The 16,085-nt window shown below is 49.9% G+C and overlaps 1 protein-coding gene across 7 annotated transcripts in view; it reads left to right on the top strand.

The window, feature by feature from the left end:
- spega (striated muscle enriched protein kinase a) overlaps positions 1-16,085 on the top strand; it is a 1,182,457-nt gene that overhangs the window by 146,247 nt on the left and 1,020,125 nt on the right. For all 7 annotated transcript variants that reach the window (XM_072468701.1, XM_072468720.1, XM_072468711.1 and 4 more), the window contains one exon: positions 15,385-15,489. In XM_072468701.1, coding sequence (XP_072324802.1) covers positions 15,385-15,489 — 105 coding nt within the window. The remainder of the gene's footprint in view (positions 1-15,384; positions 15,490-16,085) is intronic.

The raw sequence follows: 16,085 nt of genomic DNA, 5'->3' as shown, positions 1-16,085 counted from the left end.
TTAGGGACCTGTGTACCTGTCGCTAAGATCTCTCACTTCATCTGCCCCTCTTAGTATATTCCCATTTATTGTGTACTCCCTATAACTGTTCGACCTCCCTAAATGCTGACCTCACACTTCTCTGTGTTAAATTCCATCTGCCACTCTATCGCCCACTCCACCAATCCATCGATTTCATTTTGGAGATTGTAGCTTCCTCTACACTGTCCACCACTCGGCCAATCTTGGTCTCATCTACAAATTTCCCAATCATGCCCCCACTTTCACGTCCAAATTGTTAATATATAACGCAAACAGTAAGGGTCCCAACACCGAGCCCTGTGGAACACCACTTGTGACAACTTTCTAATTGCAAGGGCAGCCATCGACCATTACCCTTTGTTTCCTGTTACTAAGCCAACTTTTTATCCACTTGCCACATTGCCCTGTATCCGTTGGGCTTCCACGTTCTTGATCAATCTGCCACGTGGGACTTTGTCAAACGCCTTGCTAAAATCCATGTACACCACATCCATTGCACTACCTTCATCAACCCATCTTGTCACTTCCTCAAAGAAATCAATCAAATTTGTGAGGAAAGACCTTCCTTTAACAAATCCATGCTGACTATCCCTGACTAGTCCATGCCTTTCTATGTGACAGTTAATCCTATCTCTCAGGATTGATTCTACTACTTTGCGCACCACTGAACTAAGACTAACTGACCAATAATTGTTTGGCATTTCCATTGATCCCTTTTTAAACAATAGAACCAGGTTTGCATTTCTCCAGTCCTCCGGTATCTCCCCTGTGTCTAGTGAGGATTGGAAAATCATTCTCAGAGCATCTGCTATCTCCTCCCTGACCTCCTTCAGTAGCCTCGGAAACAATCCATCTGGCCCCGGCGACTTATCAACTTTCATGGATTCCAATCCTTCGAGTAATTCTTCTCTCTTTCGGATTTTCCCACCAGTATCTCAGTGTTCCTCCTGGACCACTGTATACGCATAATCCATTTCCATTGGAAACACGGAGGCAAAATATTAGTTTAGAATCCTTCCCACAGCCTCTGCATCTACACACATTTGGGGCAGCATGGTAGCACAGTGGTTAGCACAATTGCTCCACAGCTCCAGATTCCCAGGTTCGATTCCCGGCTTGGGTCACTGTCTGTGGGGAGTCTGCACGTTCTCCCCGTGTCTGCGTGGGTTTCCTCCAGGTGCTCCGGTTTCCTCCCACAAGTCCAAAGAGGTGTAGGTTAGGTGGATTGGCCATGATAAATTGCCCATAGTGTTGGGTGGGGTTACTGGGTTATAGGGATAGGGTGGAGGTGTGGGCTTGGGTAGGGTGCTCTTTCCAAGAGCCGGTGCAGACTCGATGGGCCGAATGGCCTCCTTCTACACTGTAAATTCTATGATCAACAAGATCCCTTCTTCAGCTCTGATAGGTCCCACTTTTTCCTTAACTAACCTTTCCCCTTTAACACATTGGTAAAACATATTTGGGTTTTCTTTAACATTACTCGCTAACCTTTTTTCATGCTCTCTCTTTGATTTCCTTATTTACTTTTTGACTTTGTCCCTGCACTTTCTATGCCCGTCTAGGCTATCGGCAATGCTTAGTTCTTTGTGCCTATTTTATGCTTTCTCTTTCTGTTTGTCTTCCCTGTACTCCTCTAGACAACCAGGGTGGGGGGTCTAGATTTGGCAGACCACTTTTATTTTTGGAGAGGACATGTCTACTTTGTACATTTAGGGTCTCTCCTTTTAGTGCTCCCCACTGGCTTTCCGTGGATTTATCCTCTAGCAATGCTGGCCAGTCCACCTCAGCCAAGTCCCTTCTCATTGCTACACAATTTGCCTTCACCCCAGTTCAGAATTTTTACTCCTGCTATATCTCTGTCTGTTTCCATGGTAATACTGAATCTAACTGAATTGTGATCAGTATCCCCGATATGGTCGCCACTGTCACTTCACCCACTTGCCCTTCATCATTCCCCAAGACTAGGTCTAGAATTGTCTCTCCTCTCGTTGGGTTTTGTCACTTCTTGTGCGCTCCCTTCGCGAGCAGTGACCACAATATGATAGATTTTAACCTGCAGTTTGAGAGGGAGTTTGAGAGGGAGAAGCTGGGTAACTACAAAGATCCGAGGGAGGAGCTGGCCAGAGTGGATTGGAAAAGGAGCCTAGCAGGGAAGACAGTGGAACAGCAATGGCAGGAGTTTTTGAGGGTTATTCGGGAGGCACAACAGAAATTCATCCCAGGGAGGAGGAAACATGCTGAGGGGAGGACAAGGCATCTATGGCTGACGAGGGATGTCAAGGACCGCATAAAGGCTAAAGAAAAAGCATACAAAGTGGCGAGTTTTAGTGGAAAGCTGGAGGATTGGGAAGCCTTTAAAAGCGAGCAGAGGACAACTAAAAAAGCAATAAGGGGGGAGAAGATGAAGTATGAGTGCAAGCTAGCTAGTAATATAAAAGAAAGTAGGAAGAGTTTTAAAAAAATATATAAAAGGTAAGAGAGAGGCAAAAATAGACATTGGACCACTGGATAATGGGGCTGTAGAAGTAATAACAGGAAACAAAGAAATGGCAGAGGAACTGAATAGTTACTTTGCATCAGTCTTCATGGTGGAAGACACCAGTGGGATACCAGAGTTCCAGAAGAATCAGGGGGCAGAGGTGAGTGCAGTGACCATCACTAAGGAGAAGGTTCTGGGGAAGATGAAAGGACTGAAGGTGGATAAATCACCTGGACCAGATGGACTACTCCCAGGATTCCAAAAGAGATAGCTGAGGAGATTGCGGAGGCATTGGTGATGATCTTTCAGGAATCACTGGAGGCAGGAAGGGTCCCAGAGGACTGGAAAGTGGCTAATGTAACACCATTGTTTAAGAAGGGAGGGAGGCAGAAGATGGGAAATTATAGGCCGGTTAGCCTGACTTCGGTCATTGGTAAGATTTTAGAATCCATTACTATAGATGAGATTGCGGGGTACTTGGTAAAATAGGACTGAGTCAGCATGGCTTCATCATGTTTGACAAATCTGTTAGAGTTCTTTGAGGAGGTAACGAGGAAGTTAGACAAAGGAGAACCAGTGGATGTGATTTATTTAGATTTCCAGAAGGCCTTAGACAAGGTGCCGAATAGGAGATTGTTAGATAAGTTAAGAGGCCATGGTGTTAAGGGTAAGATCCTGGCATGGATCGAGGATTGGCTGACTGGCAGAAGGCAGAGAGTGGGGATAAAGGGGTCTTTTTCAGGATGGCAGCCGGTGACTAGTGGCGTGCCTCAGGGGTCGGTGCTGGGACCACAACTTTTCACAATATACATTAATGATCTGGAAGAAGGAACTGAAGGCACTGTTGCTAAGTTTGCAGATGATACAAAGATCTGTCGAGGGACAGGTAGTATTGAGGAAGCACGGGGGCTGCAGAAAGATTTGGACAAGCTAGGTGAGTGGGCAAAGAAGTGGCAAATGAAATTCAATGTGGAAAAGTGTGAGGTTATGCACTTTGGAAGAAGAAATGGAGGCATAGACTATTTTCTAAATGGGGAGATGCTTAGGAAATCAGAAGCACAAAGGGACTTGGGAGTCCTTGTTCACGATTCTCTTAAGGTTAACTGAATTGTCGGCAGTTCAGTCGGCAGTTACTAAGGCAAATGCAATGTTAGCATTCATTTCAAGAGGGCTAGAATACAAGACCATGGATGTACTTCTGAGGCTGTATCAGGCTCTGGTCAGACCCCATTTGGAGTATTGTGAGCAGTTTTGGGCCCCGTATCTAAGGAAGGATGTGCTGGCCTTGGAAAGGGTTCAGAGGAGGTTCACAAGAATGATCCCTGGAATGAAGAGCTTGTCCTATGAGGAACGGTTGAGGACTCTGGGTCTTTACTTGTTGGAGTGTAGCAGGATGAGGGGGGATCTTATTGAAACTTACAGGATACTGCGAGGCCTGGAGAGAGTGGACGTGGAGAGGATGTTTCCACTTGTAGCAAAAACTAGAAGCAGAGGACACAATCTCAGACTAAAGGAACAATCCTTTAAAATGAAAATGAAATGAAAATCGCTTATTGTCACAAGTGGGCTTCAAATGAAGTGCCTGTTCGGGGAGGCTGGTATGGGAATTGAACCGTGCTGTTGGCCTGCCTTGGTCTACTTTCAAAGCCAGCAATTTAGCCCAGTGCTAAACCAAACCCAGAGACGAGGAGGAATTTCTTCAGCTCTTTGCCACAGAAGGCTGTGGAGGTCAAATCACTGAGTGTCTTTAAGACAGAGTTAGATAGGTTCTTGATTAATAAGGGGATCAGGGGTTATGGGGAGAAGGCAGGAGAATGGGGATGAGAAAATATCAGCCATGATTGAATGGCGGAGCAGACTCGATGGGCCGAGTGGTCTAATTCTGCTCCTGTGTCTTATGGTCTTCTGATAATTTGATGAGAAAGAGTTTATATACCCTTGATCTGAGTTTTGTCAGGTAGTTCTGTGTTGTCAAATTGCACTATGTGTTTCCCGTGTCCTCCACTTAGGGAGACCAAACAGATTGTGAAGGAATTTGCATTCCCGTGTCCTGCATGGCAGTAGGTGGTCCTACAGGCCTGGGTGGAGGTGGAGGGGGCATCCAGAGACCACCTGGGACAGGGGTGTGGTGGTCCGGCATGCCTGTCAGTACAGACATCCGGCATGCCCAAGTGCACCAGGATCTGGCATACCTATGGGCGGCGGGTAGACATCATGCCCGTGGGTGTCGGACGGCTGGCATGCCCAAGGGTGCGGGGTCCGGAATGCCCATGGGTGTTGGGGAGCCACTGTGCACGTGGGTGTGGGGGTTCCAGCAGGCCTGTGGGTGTGGGGTCCGGAAGGATGGTAGGCTTGCGTGGAGCATGGCCACTGGCATGGAGCAGCTGGACCGAATAGCCTGTTTCTACATTGTGGCTTTGGTCTGGGGCGGCACAATGGTTAGCACTGCTGCCTCACAGCGTCAGGGACACGGGTTCAATTCCAGCCTCAGGACACTGTCTGTGCGGAGTCTGCACCTTCTCCCCGTGTGTGCGTGGGTTTCCTCCGGGTGCTCCGGTTTCCTCCCACAGTCCAAAGATGTGCAGGTTAGGTGGATTAGCCGTGATAAATTGCCCCTGAGTGCCCAATAGGTTATGCGGGGTTACTGGGTTACGGGGATGGGGTGGGAGGCATGGGCTTAAGTAGGGTGCCCTTTCCAAGGGCCGGTGCAGACTCGATGGGCCGAATGACCTCCTTCTGCACTGTAAATTCTATGATTCTGTGATAAAGTCACTGGGAAAAGAAGATTCCTCAAGTAAACAGCACGAGTTCTGCTGTTTGTAAAGAATACATCTTTAATTATGTGCGGTTTAGTGTGAGTTTATCACGGAGACAGACCAAATAAATAGCAAATACCAGTAAATGGTCCGCAGTGTTATGCCTGTCACCTGATGAATAAACATATTTTTTCATATCGAAGATGGTGACGGAGCTGTGGGAGGGATTTCTGAAAGTCACCACATGGCGCCACCTAGTGACCAGAGCCTGTAACAACATTGTGACGGTTGACATGGCAAAACTGAATAGACATAGACCTGAATTTTCCACCTGTTGGGCAAGCGCTCTCAGCAGGCCTAAGGGCGGCGTGGTGGCACAGTGGTTAGCACTGCTGCCTCACAGCGCCAGGGAGCTGGGTTCGATTCTGGTCTTGGGTCACTGTCTGTGCGGAGTCTGCACGTCCTCCCCGTGTGTGCGTGGGTTTCCTCCGGGTGCTCCGGTTTCCTCCCACAGTCCGAAGATGTGCAGGTTAGGTGGATTGGCCGCGATAAATTGCCCCGTCGTGTCCAAAGATGTGTTGATTAGGTGGAGTTCCTGGGAAATGGTGGGGGAATGGGCCTAGATAGGTTGCTCGTCCAGAGGGCCGGTGCAGACCCGATGGGCCAAATAGCCTCTTCCTGCGCTGTCAGTGTTCTGTGGATTCTGTGGAAACACACTTACGGCCGTGGTCAGCGCGATTTCACAGCAGCTGACCGATTAACAACCAGCCAGTGTGAGCACTGCCAGGGAAGGCGGGCCGAGGGCGGGCACCGAGAGACGTGACGGTGTAGGCGGGCGTTTCCCACAAGCGACCTGCTGTCCCTCCGGGAGCTGTAGAATTGATCCAGTGACATTTGCACCAAACAGAGCTGCTGCAAACTCTCTCTCGCGTGCAGAATCAAACACCTGGGAGAACAACGCCTCAGCCCTCAAACCTTTTTTATTCCACCCCTGACATTTTATCCCAACCTGGGCTGGGAACGATGAAAAGACGTGATTGCTGCTCCGGCGCCACGCGTAAAAACTGCGCGGGCCACGTAAAGTCAGGGGCCACTGCATGATTGGTGGGCTTAATTGAGCTTTCAATTTTCGGTGGGTGTGCTTCCGGCTCTCGGGCGTGCCTGCTGACTGAAATATGGAGCGAGGGCGCCATGGTGTCAGGACGTGCACTCGATGACTTCTCACGTCATTTCACACGGGTTCGGGTCATGTGCGCACCCGCCCAAGTTCCATACAATTCTGGCCTTGGCACCTTACCTTGGCAGGGAAAATGCAACCCGAGAAAACACATGGGGACTGGAGGAGGGGTCTTTCTGCACATGAAGGATGTGTTCCCTATGTAAAGATATTAATACCATACAGGACTATCTTGAATATTGTGGAGTTGAAATCATGTTTGGAACCAACATTTATTTTACCCTCGACACTTTGGTGTTCTGAGGGAACGTTTTGGGCCCTTTGCTGTCTGTGTCTTGAGAATGTAAAGAATAAATTATTTTGCCGCGAATATTGTAGCTCTTTTCTGTTGAAAGTGACCTGCTTTCCCTATAGTCTGAACAGTGATTGTGGGTCAGGTAGCAGTGACTGTCACTCATGTTATCAAGCCGACCTATTTTACTTGCTTCCAATTCCTCTCCCTGCTACTTCAATGGTGGCATTAAATTGAATCAGATAAAAATTCAATTGTTTCTTGACTCTGCTCTGATCTTTCATCTTTTGCCTTTTGATGCCAGCAGTTGCGGGTGGGTGAGTCACCGCGTAGTCAGGAGCTGGTGTACGTGAGTCTCCGTCGGTGACTTCCAAGCACAGAATCGAGGCTGACGGTCCCAGTGCAGCGCTGAGGGAGTGCGGCGCTGTCAGAGGCGCGGAGTGATGTTAAACTGAAGCCCCACCCGCCCTCTCAGGCGGCCGTGAATGATTCGAGGGCACTGTTTTGACGAGGAGCAGAGGGTGTGCTCCCAGTGTCATAGACAATCATCCCTCAACCAACAGCACAAAAACGGACGATCTGGTCATCGTCACTTTGCTGTTTGTGCGATCTTGCGGTGCACAACTTGGTTTCTGCGTTTCCCACATTACAACTTCAAACGTGTTTTATTTTTTTCCTGGACATGGAATTGGTATTGGTCAGGAAACGTGAATGCCACCTGGCCAAGTGTAAAAACGCACGGACCACAGAAAAATTAGGGACAATCGTTGACCGCAAATCTGATTAACTGGTTAACCACTCTTCAACAATTCAGTCTCTACGGGGGGGGGGGGGGGGGGGGGATGCAATGGGAGGCACATGGCTGAGGTTGCAACGCAGGCTGGCGGAGTGGGGAGGAGGGCTCTGTCTCACGTGTAACCCAAAGGACTCATGGGCTGGCGATAGTTTGTGACTTTGCGAACTCTTCCTGTGCATGTCAGCGGCTGTGCCTGTCGTGCCCCCTTGTTCTGCTCCTGTTATTCTGTGTGTGTGCTGTGTTAGTAACCGTTTTATAATATCTGCTTTCTCTTGCTGCCCCCATGGAAGCGAAGTATTCCGCTCGTGCAGGAAACAGAGTTATGGTATGGAAACGCTACTATCTCTTTGCTTTGTTCGGTTAAACTGACGGAAAGCTGAAAAGGGGGAGGCGGCCAGGGTGGGGTAGGTAGAGCAGGATGGAGGGTCGGCAAAGTGCAAACTCGAAATGGTATAAGTGGCCTTGGGGTGGATCATCGCGTGACAACCGACATCATCCACACACTCTTGGCTTCAAAGATGTTCAAACTCACGAAAGATATAAATATATAAGGTTCCTTCTTTCTTTTCCACTTACCTTTCACCTCGCCTTTCCTTAATTCCTTCCAATGTGCCCACCGCTGCTTCAGGTGGTTCTGAGCTGAGGACTCTTCCCAGAGCTGAGTTACCAAGTGCATTACTGAGGGACTGCTGCACTGTCAGAGGGTCAGTACTGAGGGAGTGCTGCACTGTCAGAGGGTCAGTATTGAGGGAGTGCTGCACTGTCAGAGGGTCAGTACTGAGGGAGTCCTGCACTGTCAGAGGGTCAGTACTGAGGGAGCGCTGCACTGTCACAGGGTCAGTACTGAGAGAGTGCTGCACTGTCAGAGGGTCAGTACTGAGGGACTGCTGCACTGTCAGAGGGTCAGTGCTGAGGGAGTGCTGCACTGTCAGAGGGTCAGTACTGAGGGAGTGCTGCACTGTCAGAGGGTCAGTACTGAGGGAGTGCTGCACAGTCAGAGGGTCAGTACTGAGGGAGTGCTGCACTGTCAGAGGGTCAGTACCGAGGGAGTGCCGCACTGTCAGAGGGTCAGTACTGAGGGAGTGCTGCACTGTCAGAGGGTCAGTACTGAGGGAGCGCTGCACTGTCACAGGGTCAGTACTGAGGGAGTGCTGCACTGTCAGAGGGTCAGTACTGAGGGAGTGCTGCACTGTCAGAGGGTCAGTACTGAGGGAGCACTGCACTGTCACAGGGTCAGTACTGAGGGAGTGCTGCACTGTCAGTGGGTCAGTACTGAGGGGGTGCTGCACTGTCAGAGGGTCAGTACTGAGGGAGTGCTGCACTGTCAGAGGGTCAGTACCGAGGGAGTGCCGCACTGTCAGAGGGTCAGTACCGAGGGAGTGCTGCACTGTCAGAGGGTCAGTACTGAGGGAGTGCTGCACTGCCAGAGGGTCAGTACTGAGGGAGTGCTGCACTGTCAGAGGGTCAGTACTGAGGGAGTGCTGCACTGTCAGAGGGTCAGTACTGAGGGAGTGCCGCACTGTCAGAGGGTCAGTACTGAGGGAGTGCTGCACTGTCAGAGGGTCAGTACTGAGGGAGTGCTGCACTGTCAGAGGGTTAGTACTGAGGGAGTGCTGCACTGACAGAGGGTCAGTACTGAGGGAGTGCTGCACAGTCAGAGGGTCAGTACTGAGGGAGTGCTGCACTGTTGGAGGATCAGTACTGAGGGAGTGCTGCACTGTCAGAGGGTCAGTACTGAGGGAGTGCTGCACTGTTGGAGGATCAGTACTGAGGGAGGACTGCACTGTTAGAGGTCAGTACTGAGGGAGTGCCGCACTGTCAGAGGGTCAGTGCTGAGGGAGAGCTGCACGGTCAAAGGGTCAGTACTGAAGGAGTGCTGCACTGTCAGAGGGTCACTACTGAGGAAGTGCTGCACTGTCAGAGGGTCAGTACTGAGGGAGTGCTGCTCTGTCAGAGGGTCAGTACTGAGGGAGCGCTGCACTGTCAGAGAGTCAGTACTGAGGGAGTGCAGCACTGTTGCAGGGTCAGGAAACCAGATCACATCTACCTCTCAAAGTTGTTAGAATGTCCCCTGAATACTATTTTAATGCGGACCAAGGGGAGATATCGCATTTTTGGCCAATATTTATCCCTCGACCAACACCACTTAAACAAACCGAGTATCCTAATCATCTCACGTCTGATGAACCCAGGTTCCTGGCACTGTGAAGCAGCAGTGCTAACCACTGCGCCACCATGGGCACCACAGTAGCTCAGTGGTTAGCACTGTTGTTTCACAGTGCCAGGAACCTGGGTTCGATTCCCGGCTTGGGTCACTGTCTGTGCGGAGTCTGCACGTTCTCCCCGTACCTGCGTGGGCTTCCTCCGGGCGCTCCGGTTTCCTCCCACAAGTCCCGAAGGACGTGCTTGTTAGGTGAATTGGACGTTCTGAATTCTTCTCCCTCAGTGTACCCGAACAGGCGCCGGAATGTGGCGACTGGGGGCTTTTCACAGTATCTTCATTGCAGTGTTGATGTAAGCCTACTTGTGACAATAAAGATTATTATTAAAAATTGACCACTGCGCTACCCTCTCTCCCATTCAGTCCGATCATGGCTGATCTTCCGCACTAAACTTAATTTTCCTGCCCACTCCCCCTTTTCCTCAATTGCCTGAGAAACCATCTGTTTATTGCAGCCTTAAATACATTCAACGATAGACAAGCCACAACACTCTGGGTGGACAATTCCAAAGATTCGCAGCGCATCGAGTGAAGGAATTTCTCCTCATCTCAGTCCGAAATGATTGGCCCTTTTATCCGGAGGTAATGTTTTATCTGTGACAATCTATGTTTTAGATTCCCCGACCAGTGGATAGAACCTCTCCGCGTCCGCCCTGTCAAACCCCTTCAGACTTTACCCGGTTTCAATGCGATCGCCTCTCATTCTTCTAACCCCCAGAGAATTATAAACCCCATTTACTCAGCCTCTCATCGTAGGCCGACCCCCTCATCCCGAGCACCAATCGAGTGAACCTTCACTGAATACTCGTCTGTCCTTCCTTAAATATGGAGACCAAAACCGTGCACTGTATTCCAGATGTGGCCTCACCAGAACCCCGTACAACTGCAGCAATATTTCTTTATTCCTGTTCTCCAATCTCCTCGCAGTAAAGGCCAACGCTCCATTTGCTTTCCGAATTGCTTGCTGCACCTGTATGCTAACTTTCTGTGCTCCTTGTCCGCGTGCACCCAAGTCTGTCTCAGCATCAATATTTACAAGTTTCACACCTTTTACAAAACATCCTGCTTTTCTATTCTTACGACCAAAGTGAATAACGTTGCACTTCCCCCAATCCACTCCATCTGTCACCTCGATACCCTTTACGTGAGCTGCCTATGTCTCTCTGCAGCCTCTGTGTGGCCTCCCCATAGCTTACATTCCCACCTGGCTTTGTATTGTCAGCAAACTTAGACACATTATTGTCAGACACATTACTCAGGGTCTCCATGCCTAGTCATGAATATAGGTTGTAAATACTGTAGCTGAGACCCAAGCGCTGATCAACGTGGCACTGCACTTGTTACAGCCGACTGAAAAATGTCCCATTTATCCCTGCTCTGTTTCCTGTACGCTAACCGATCCTCTATCCATGCTCCAACTCCACAATCCCTCATGCGGTGTACTTACATTTTGTGTGGCACATAGTCAAATACTTTCTGGTAATCTAAGAATACAGCATCAACTGGTTCCCTTCATCTATCCTTCTATTTGCACCCTATAAAACTCGGATACATGATTTTCCTTTCTTAACACCATTTTGACTTGTTTTAAGCACTCATATACTTTTCAAACTGCATTGTTGCGACTTCCCTAATAATAGATCCCAGAACTTCCCTGGTTACGGATTCAGGCTGACTGGCCTGTAGTTGATGCGAAGAAGATTGCAATCCAGCGCTATAACCTTCAGTTACTCTAGTCTGGGGCCTTAGTGAGGGCCCCCCGAGAGGGTGCAGGGGAGGTTTACCAGGAGGGTCCCAGTGGTGATGGATTTTAGCGCCCGAGGTGAGGGTTGGGGGAGCTGGGGCACGTTCCCCTTGGAGCGAAGGAAATCGAGGAGGATTTGACCGAGGCATTGACAGATTTTTGTTGAGTGAGCGTGTTGCGGGATTCGGGGGTGAGGAGGGTAGATGGGGTTAACATACACACCAGCCGTAGATTAAATAGCAGAGCGGGTTTGAGGGACTGAATGGCCTCCTTTATGTTCCTATGACCTTCCCACCAAAGTGAATGGCTTCTCCCCATCAGCCCCATCAACCTCTTTTAACACCTCGACAAGATCACTAATATTCCAAATTCAGCCTGGTCTTTGCAACCCAATAATAATCTTTATTAGTGTTACAAGTAGGCTTACATTAACACTGCAATGAAGTTACTGGGAAAAGCCCCTAGTCGCCACACTCCGGCGCCTGTTCGGGTACACAGAGGGAGAATTCAGAATGTCCAATTCGCCCAACAAGTACGTCTTTCGGGACTTGTGGGAGGAAACCGGAGCACCCGGAGGAAACCCTCGCAGACACGGGGGGAACATGCAGACTCCGCACAGACAGTAACTCAAGCCGGGAATCGAACCCGGGACCCTGGAGCTGTGAGGCAGCAGTGCTAACCCACTGTGCTACCGTGCCATCTATAATTCCCCTGAGAAGAAGGCTGACATTCCATTTACCTTTTGATGTATTTTTTTGTACCTGTCCAGTAGATTTTAGTGGCTTTTGTTACCTGGATCCCTCGATCTCTGAGCTTCTCCGCTGCTCCTGGCTTCCCGCCATTTAGAAAATAGAAATTGAAGAGAGCGCAGCATTTGGGGAGCAGCAGGGTTAAGGAGAGACACAAATTGAGGATTGCCTCACAAGCTGCCCCGAGTTAGAGCTCCCAGGGGAGGCCTCGAGTGAGGCGTCGCTGCAATTACTGGGGCCAGGCGCTGACTGAGATGAAGCTGTAGAAATGTGGGACAGTCTGTAACGCGTGTACAGCCTTCTCAGAGCTCGGACGTTCCCTCTCTCACTCCCTGCCACCCTCTCCCTCAAACGGATTGACACCACCATAATTTTATTACAGAAACATTGCTAAAATAACAAGAAAGGACAGAAATAATTTTATGGCGATAAATAAAACAGCAGAGGTCGAGAGACAGGGAGAAAGAAAAGACAGACAGAGAGAGCGAGGGAGTGCGCAAGAGACAAGCAGACTGACGGACATTCCGGGGGCAGGCTGGGAGTGGAAAAGGGATGGAAGGAGGGGGAGAGGTAGAATAAGAGGTGGAAAGATTGATGGGGAAAGAGAGCGTGGTAAACCACTGTAGTATATTGTGGTAAACTACTACTGTATTACATGTAATGTGGTAAACCATTGCCTGATGGCTCCGCCTCCCCTCAGGCTCGGTATAAAGGTGGCTGACCTCCGGCCCTGCCTCAGTTCGGGATCAGAGGCCAGGAGGCTTTCTGTTCAGCTTATTAAAGCCTCAGTTACGTTCACTACTCGTCTTGTGTTCATTGATGGCACATCAGAGAGATAAAGAACAAGAGGAAAGGAAGACAGAGGGAGATAGCATGCACGAGGGAAGGAGAGAGAGAGCGGGCAAGGCAGGAGACAGCGCCAGGCCCGAGGAGGCAGCAGGGAGGGAATGCAGAGAGGGACAGGGATCGACAGACGGTGCGTCTGCGAAGAAAGTAACTCGAATAAAGGGAGGTAGAGAAGCCAAGGAGAGAAAGAAAGGGAGAGAAGGGGAGAGCGTGAGGGTAGAAGAGGAGAGAAACGGGATGAAAATAAACGTCATTATGGAGCCATTTGCTTTTCAAAAGGAACTTGAACTTCTCATCAATCACCTGTCTGGGAGGAGGAAGCTGTAACCACGGATTTATATCGAGGGGAGAGACAGCTCCACCAGGGGGCGGTATAACAACTCAATCCAGCATTTTCCAAGCGGACTGAATGTGGAGTGATGGGGGGGGGGGGGGAGAATTCTTCACCCAAACTCTTCCCATTGGAAAATATCATTTCGCTAGGAGAAAGTCTCAAATATTTATCTCGATGGGAACCATGGGAAAGGCATTCTCTCAGTTGGTATTAGACAGGGGACGGGTTTAGGAGCCAGTGCGATGGGAGTTGGGTACCTGGAGAAAGGGTGCTCGTGGAGGGTGCAGGCCTCCTCTTGGGGTTGCAATGGGGAGGGGAGGGGAGGGTCGCTCGCAAGGGGGCGGCGGGGGGGCGGGGGGGGGGGACTGTGCCAAAACACATGAGCAAACTTGCAAAATTGTCACGTAATTGGAACATGAACTCCAATGTGTGTGAGGTGGAGCATCTCAGCAGGAAAATTATGGCGGTCACATTGTCCGTGGGAAACGGGGACTCGCTGACCTACCGCTGCGGAAATAGTTAAAAGTAGTGACGTAGGTTAATGAGGCGACTGGGGAAAAGCAAACAAAGTCCTGGGATTCATTTCCAAACGGCAGGAGTGGAAAGTTGTCTAAAACCTTGGTTAGGCCGTACCTGGAGCTACTGTGCACATCTTCTGTAAAGGATACAGGGATCAGTGCAAAAAAAGGTTTACACGGATGATACAAGGAAGAACACAAGAGATGAAGCAGGAGTAGGCCGCCAATTCCTTCCAGCCTGCCCCCGCCAGTCAATAAGATCATAGCTGATCTATCCAACCTCAACTCCTTCCCTCTGCCATTTCCCCAGAGCCCTCTATTCCCCAATGTATCAAATATTTACCCACCTCCACTTGGAATACGTCCAATGATCCAACCTCCGCAACAGAGAGTTCCAGAGATTCACCACCCTATTCGAGAAGAAATTTCTACGCACCCCAGTTTTAAATGGCCGGCCCTTTATTTTGTCGCTCTGACCCCCTTGTTCGAGACTCTCCCAGCAATGGAAACAGCTCATCGTCGACCCTGTCAAGCCCCCTCTTGTATGTTGGAATAAGGTGACCCCCCTCCCCTTCTAAACTCCAAGGAATACGGACCCAGACTATTGGGTCTCTCTTGACAGGACAAACCAGATCTGAGAGCTTAAAACTCTCAGGAAAAACTGAACAGGCCAAGGATCTGTACTCCTGGGAGAGAAGATGACCCTGATCGAGGGCTTTAAAATTCTGGAGGTGTTTGACGGATGTAGAGAAAGAAAATGTTTGAATTTAGAGGAGAGAGCCATCAATATTAAACATAAAACAGCCACTCGGGAATCCAATCGAGAATTCAGGGGAAACCTCTTTACTCAGGGGGCGGCGAGAATGTGGAACTCGCTCCCCCAGGAAGTGGGTGAGGCAAATACGTGGCTGCAGTGAAGGACAAGCAGGAAACACAGGAGGTAGAGAGGAATGGAATGATAACTGCCTGTACTCACTGGAGTTTTAGAAGAATGAGGGGCAACCTTATTGAGACATATCGGATTCTCAGGGGGTTTGACAGGGTCGATGCTGAGAGGTTGTTTCCCCCTGTGGGAGAGTCTAGGACCAGAATAAGACATTTAAAGACAGACAAAGGTTCTGGGGATAAGGCGGGAAAGTGGAAGATTGTCACAGCAGATCAGCCGTGATCTCATTGAGTGGCAGAGCAGACTCGATGGGCCGAATGGCCCACTTCAGCTCCTACCATCTTACGGATATGGCGATAGGGTGGGATGAAGTAGGATAGGAGAAGGCTCACCTGGAATAGGTCTGTTAGGCCAAGGGGCCTGTTTCTGTTCTGTTTGCCCCCACCCTTCCCGCCGACTTGCTGTACCCCAAAGCAAGGGGAGCCCATCACCTTGTCTTTGCCTCATGTTCTGTACAGCCATCAATGGTTTTTCTCTCGTGCTGAAGTTTCTGATTTTGCTGCAGACTCGGAGGAATGTGGTGAAGAGGAGACGTTTGAAACACAGAAGGCAGAACCCTCAGAGGGATTTCAGGACCCTCAGCAAAGGGCTGTCCAAAGAGTGCCTGCGGGTAAGTGCGATGATTTACATTCCGAGTAGCACTAACAGTTCCTCCAGAACAAGCAAGTTAGATTCGGCCTGCATGGTAGCACAGGGCAGCACGGTGGTTAGCACAGTTGCTTCACCGCTCCAGGGTCCCAGGTTCGATTCCCGGCTTGGGTCACTGTCTGTGCGGAGTCTGCACGTTCTCCCCGTGTCTGCGTGGGTTTCCTCCGGGTGCTCCGGTTTCCTCCCACAGTCCAAAGATGTGCAGGTTAGGTTGATTGGCCGTGCTAAATTGCCCTTGGTGTCCAAAAAAGGTTGGTGGGGCTACTGGGTTACGGGGATAGGGTGGAGGCGTGGGCTTAAGTGGAGTGCTCTTTCCAAGGGCCAGTGCAGACTCGATAGGCCGAATGGCCTCCTTCTGCACTGTAAACTCTATGATTCTATGATTCTGCGCTCTCCAGAGCCAGCCCCCTCGGGGTACACGGATGGACAAAACAACTCATCCAATGTGTTGATTGCCTTCTTGATAAACTCCCTTTCCCTAACTTAACTCACACCAAGTTCCATTCACCTCTCTCCCCTGGGCCTCCTGACCAGTATTGACTTTTTTCTATGAATTTA

Source organism: Scyliorhinus torazame, chromosome 2 (assembly GCF_047496885.1).
Source record: "Scyliorhinus torazame isolate Kashiwa2021f chromosome 2, sScyTor2.1, whole genome shotgun sequence".
Taxonomy (NCBI): Eukaryota; Metazoa; Chordata; class Chondrichthyes; order Carcharhiniformes; family Scyliorhinidae; genus Scyliorhinus; species Scyliorhinus torazame.
The sequence above is the reverse complement of the archived record's forward strand: the minus strand, read 5'-3'. Positions and strand labels throughout refer to the sequence as shown.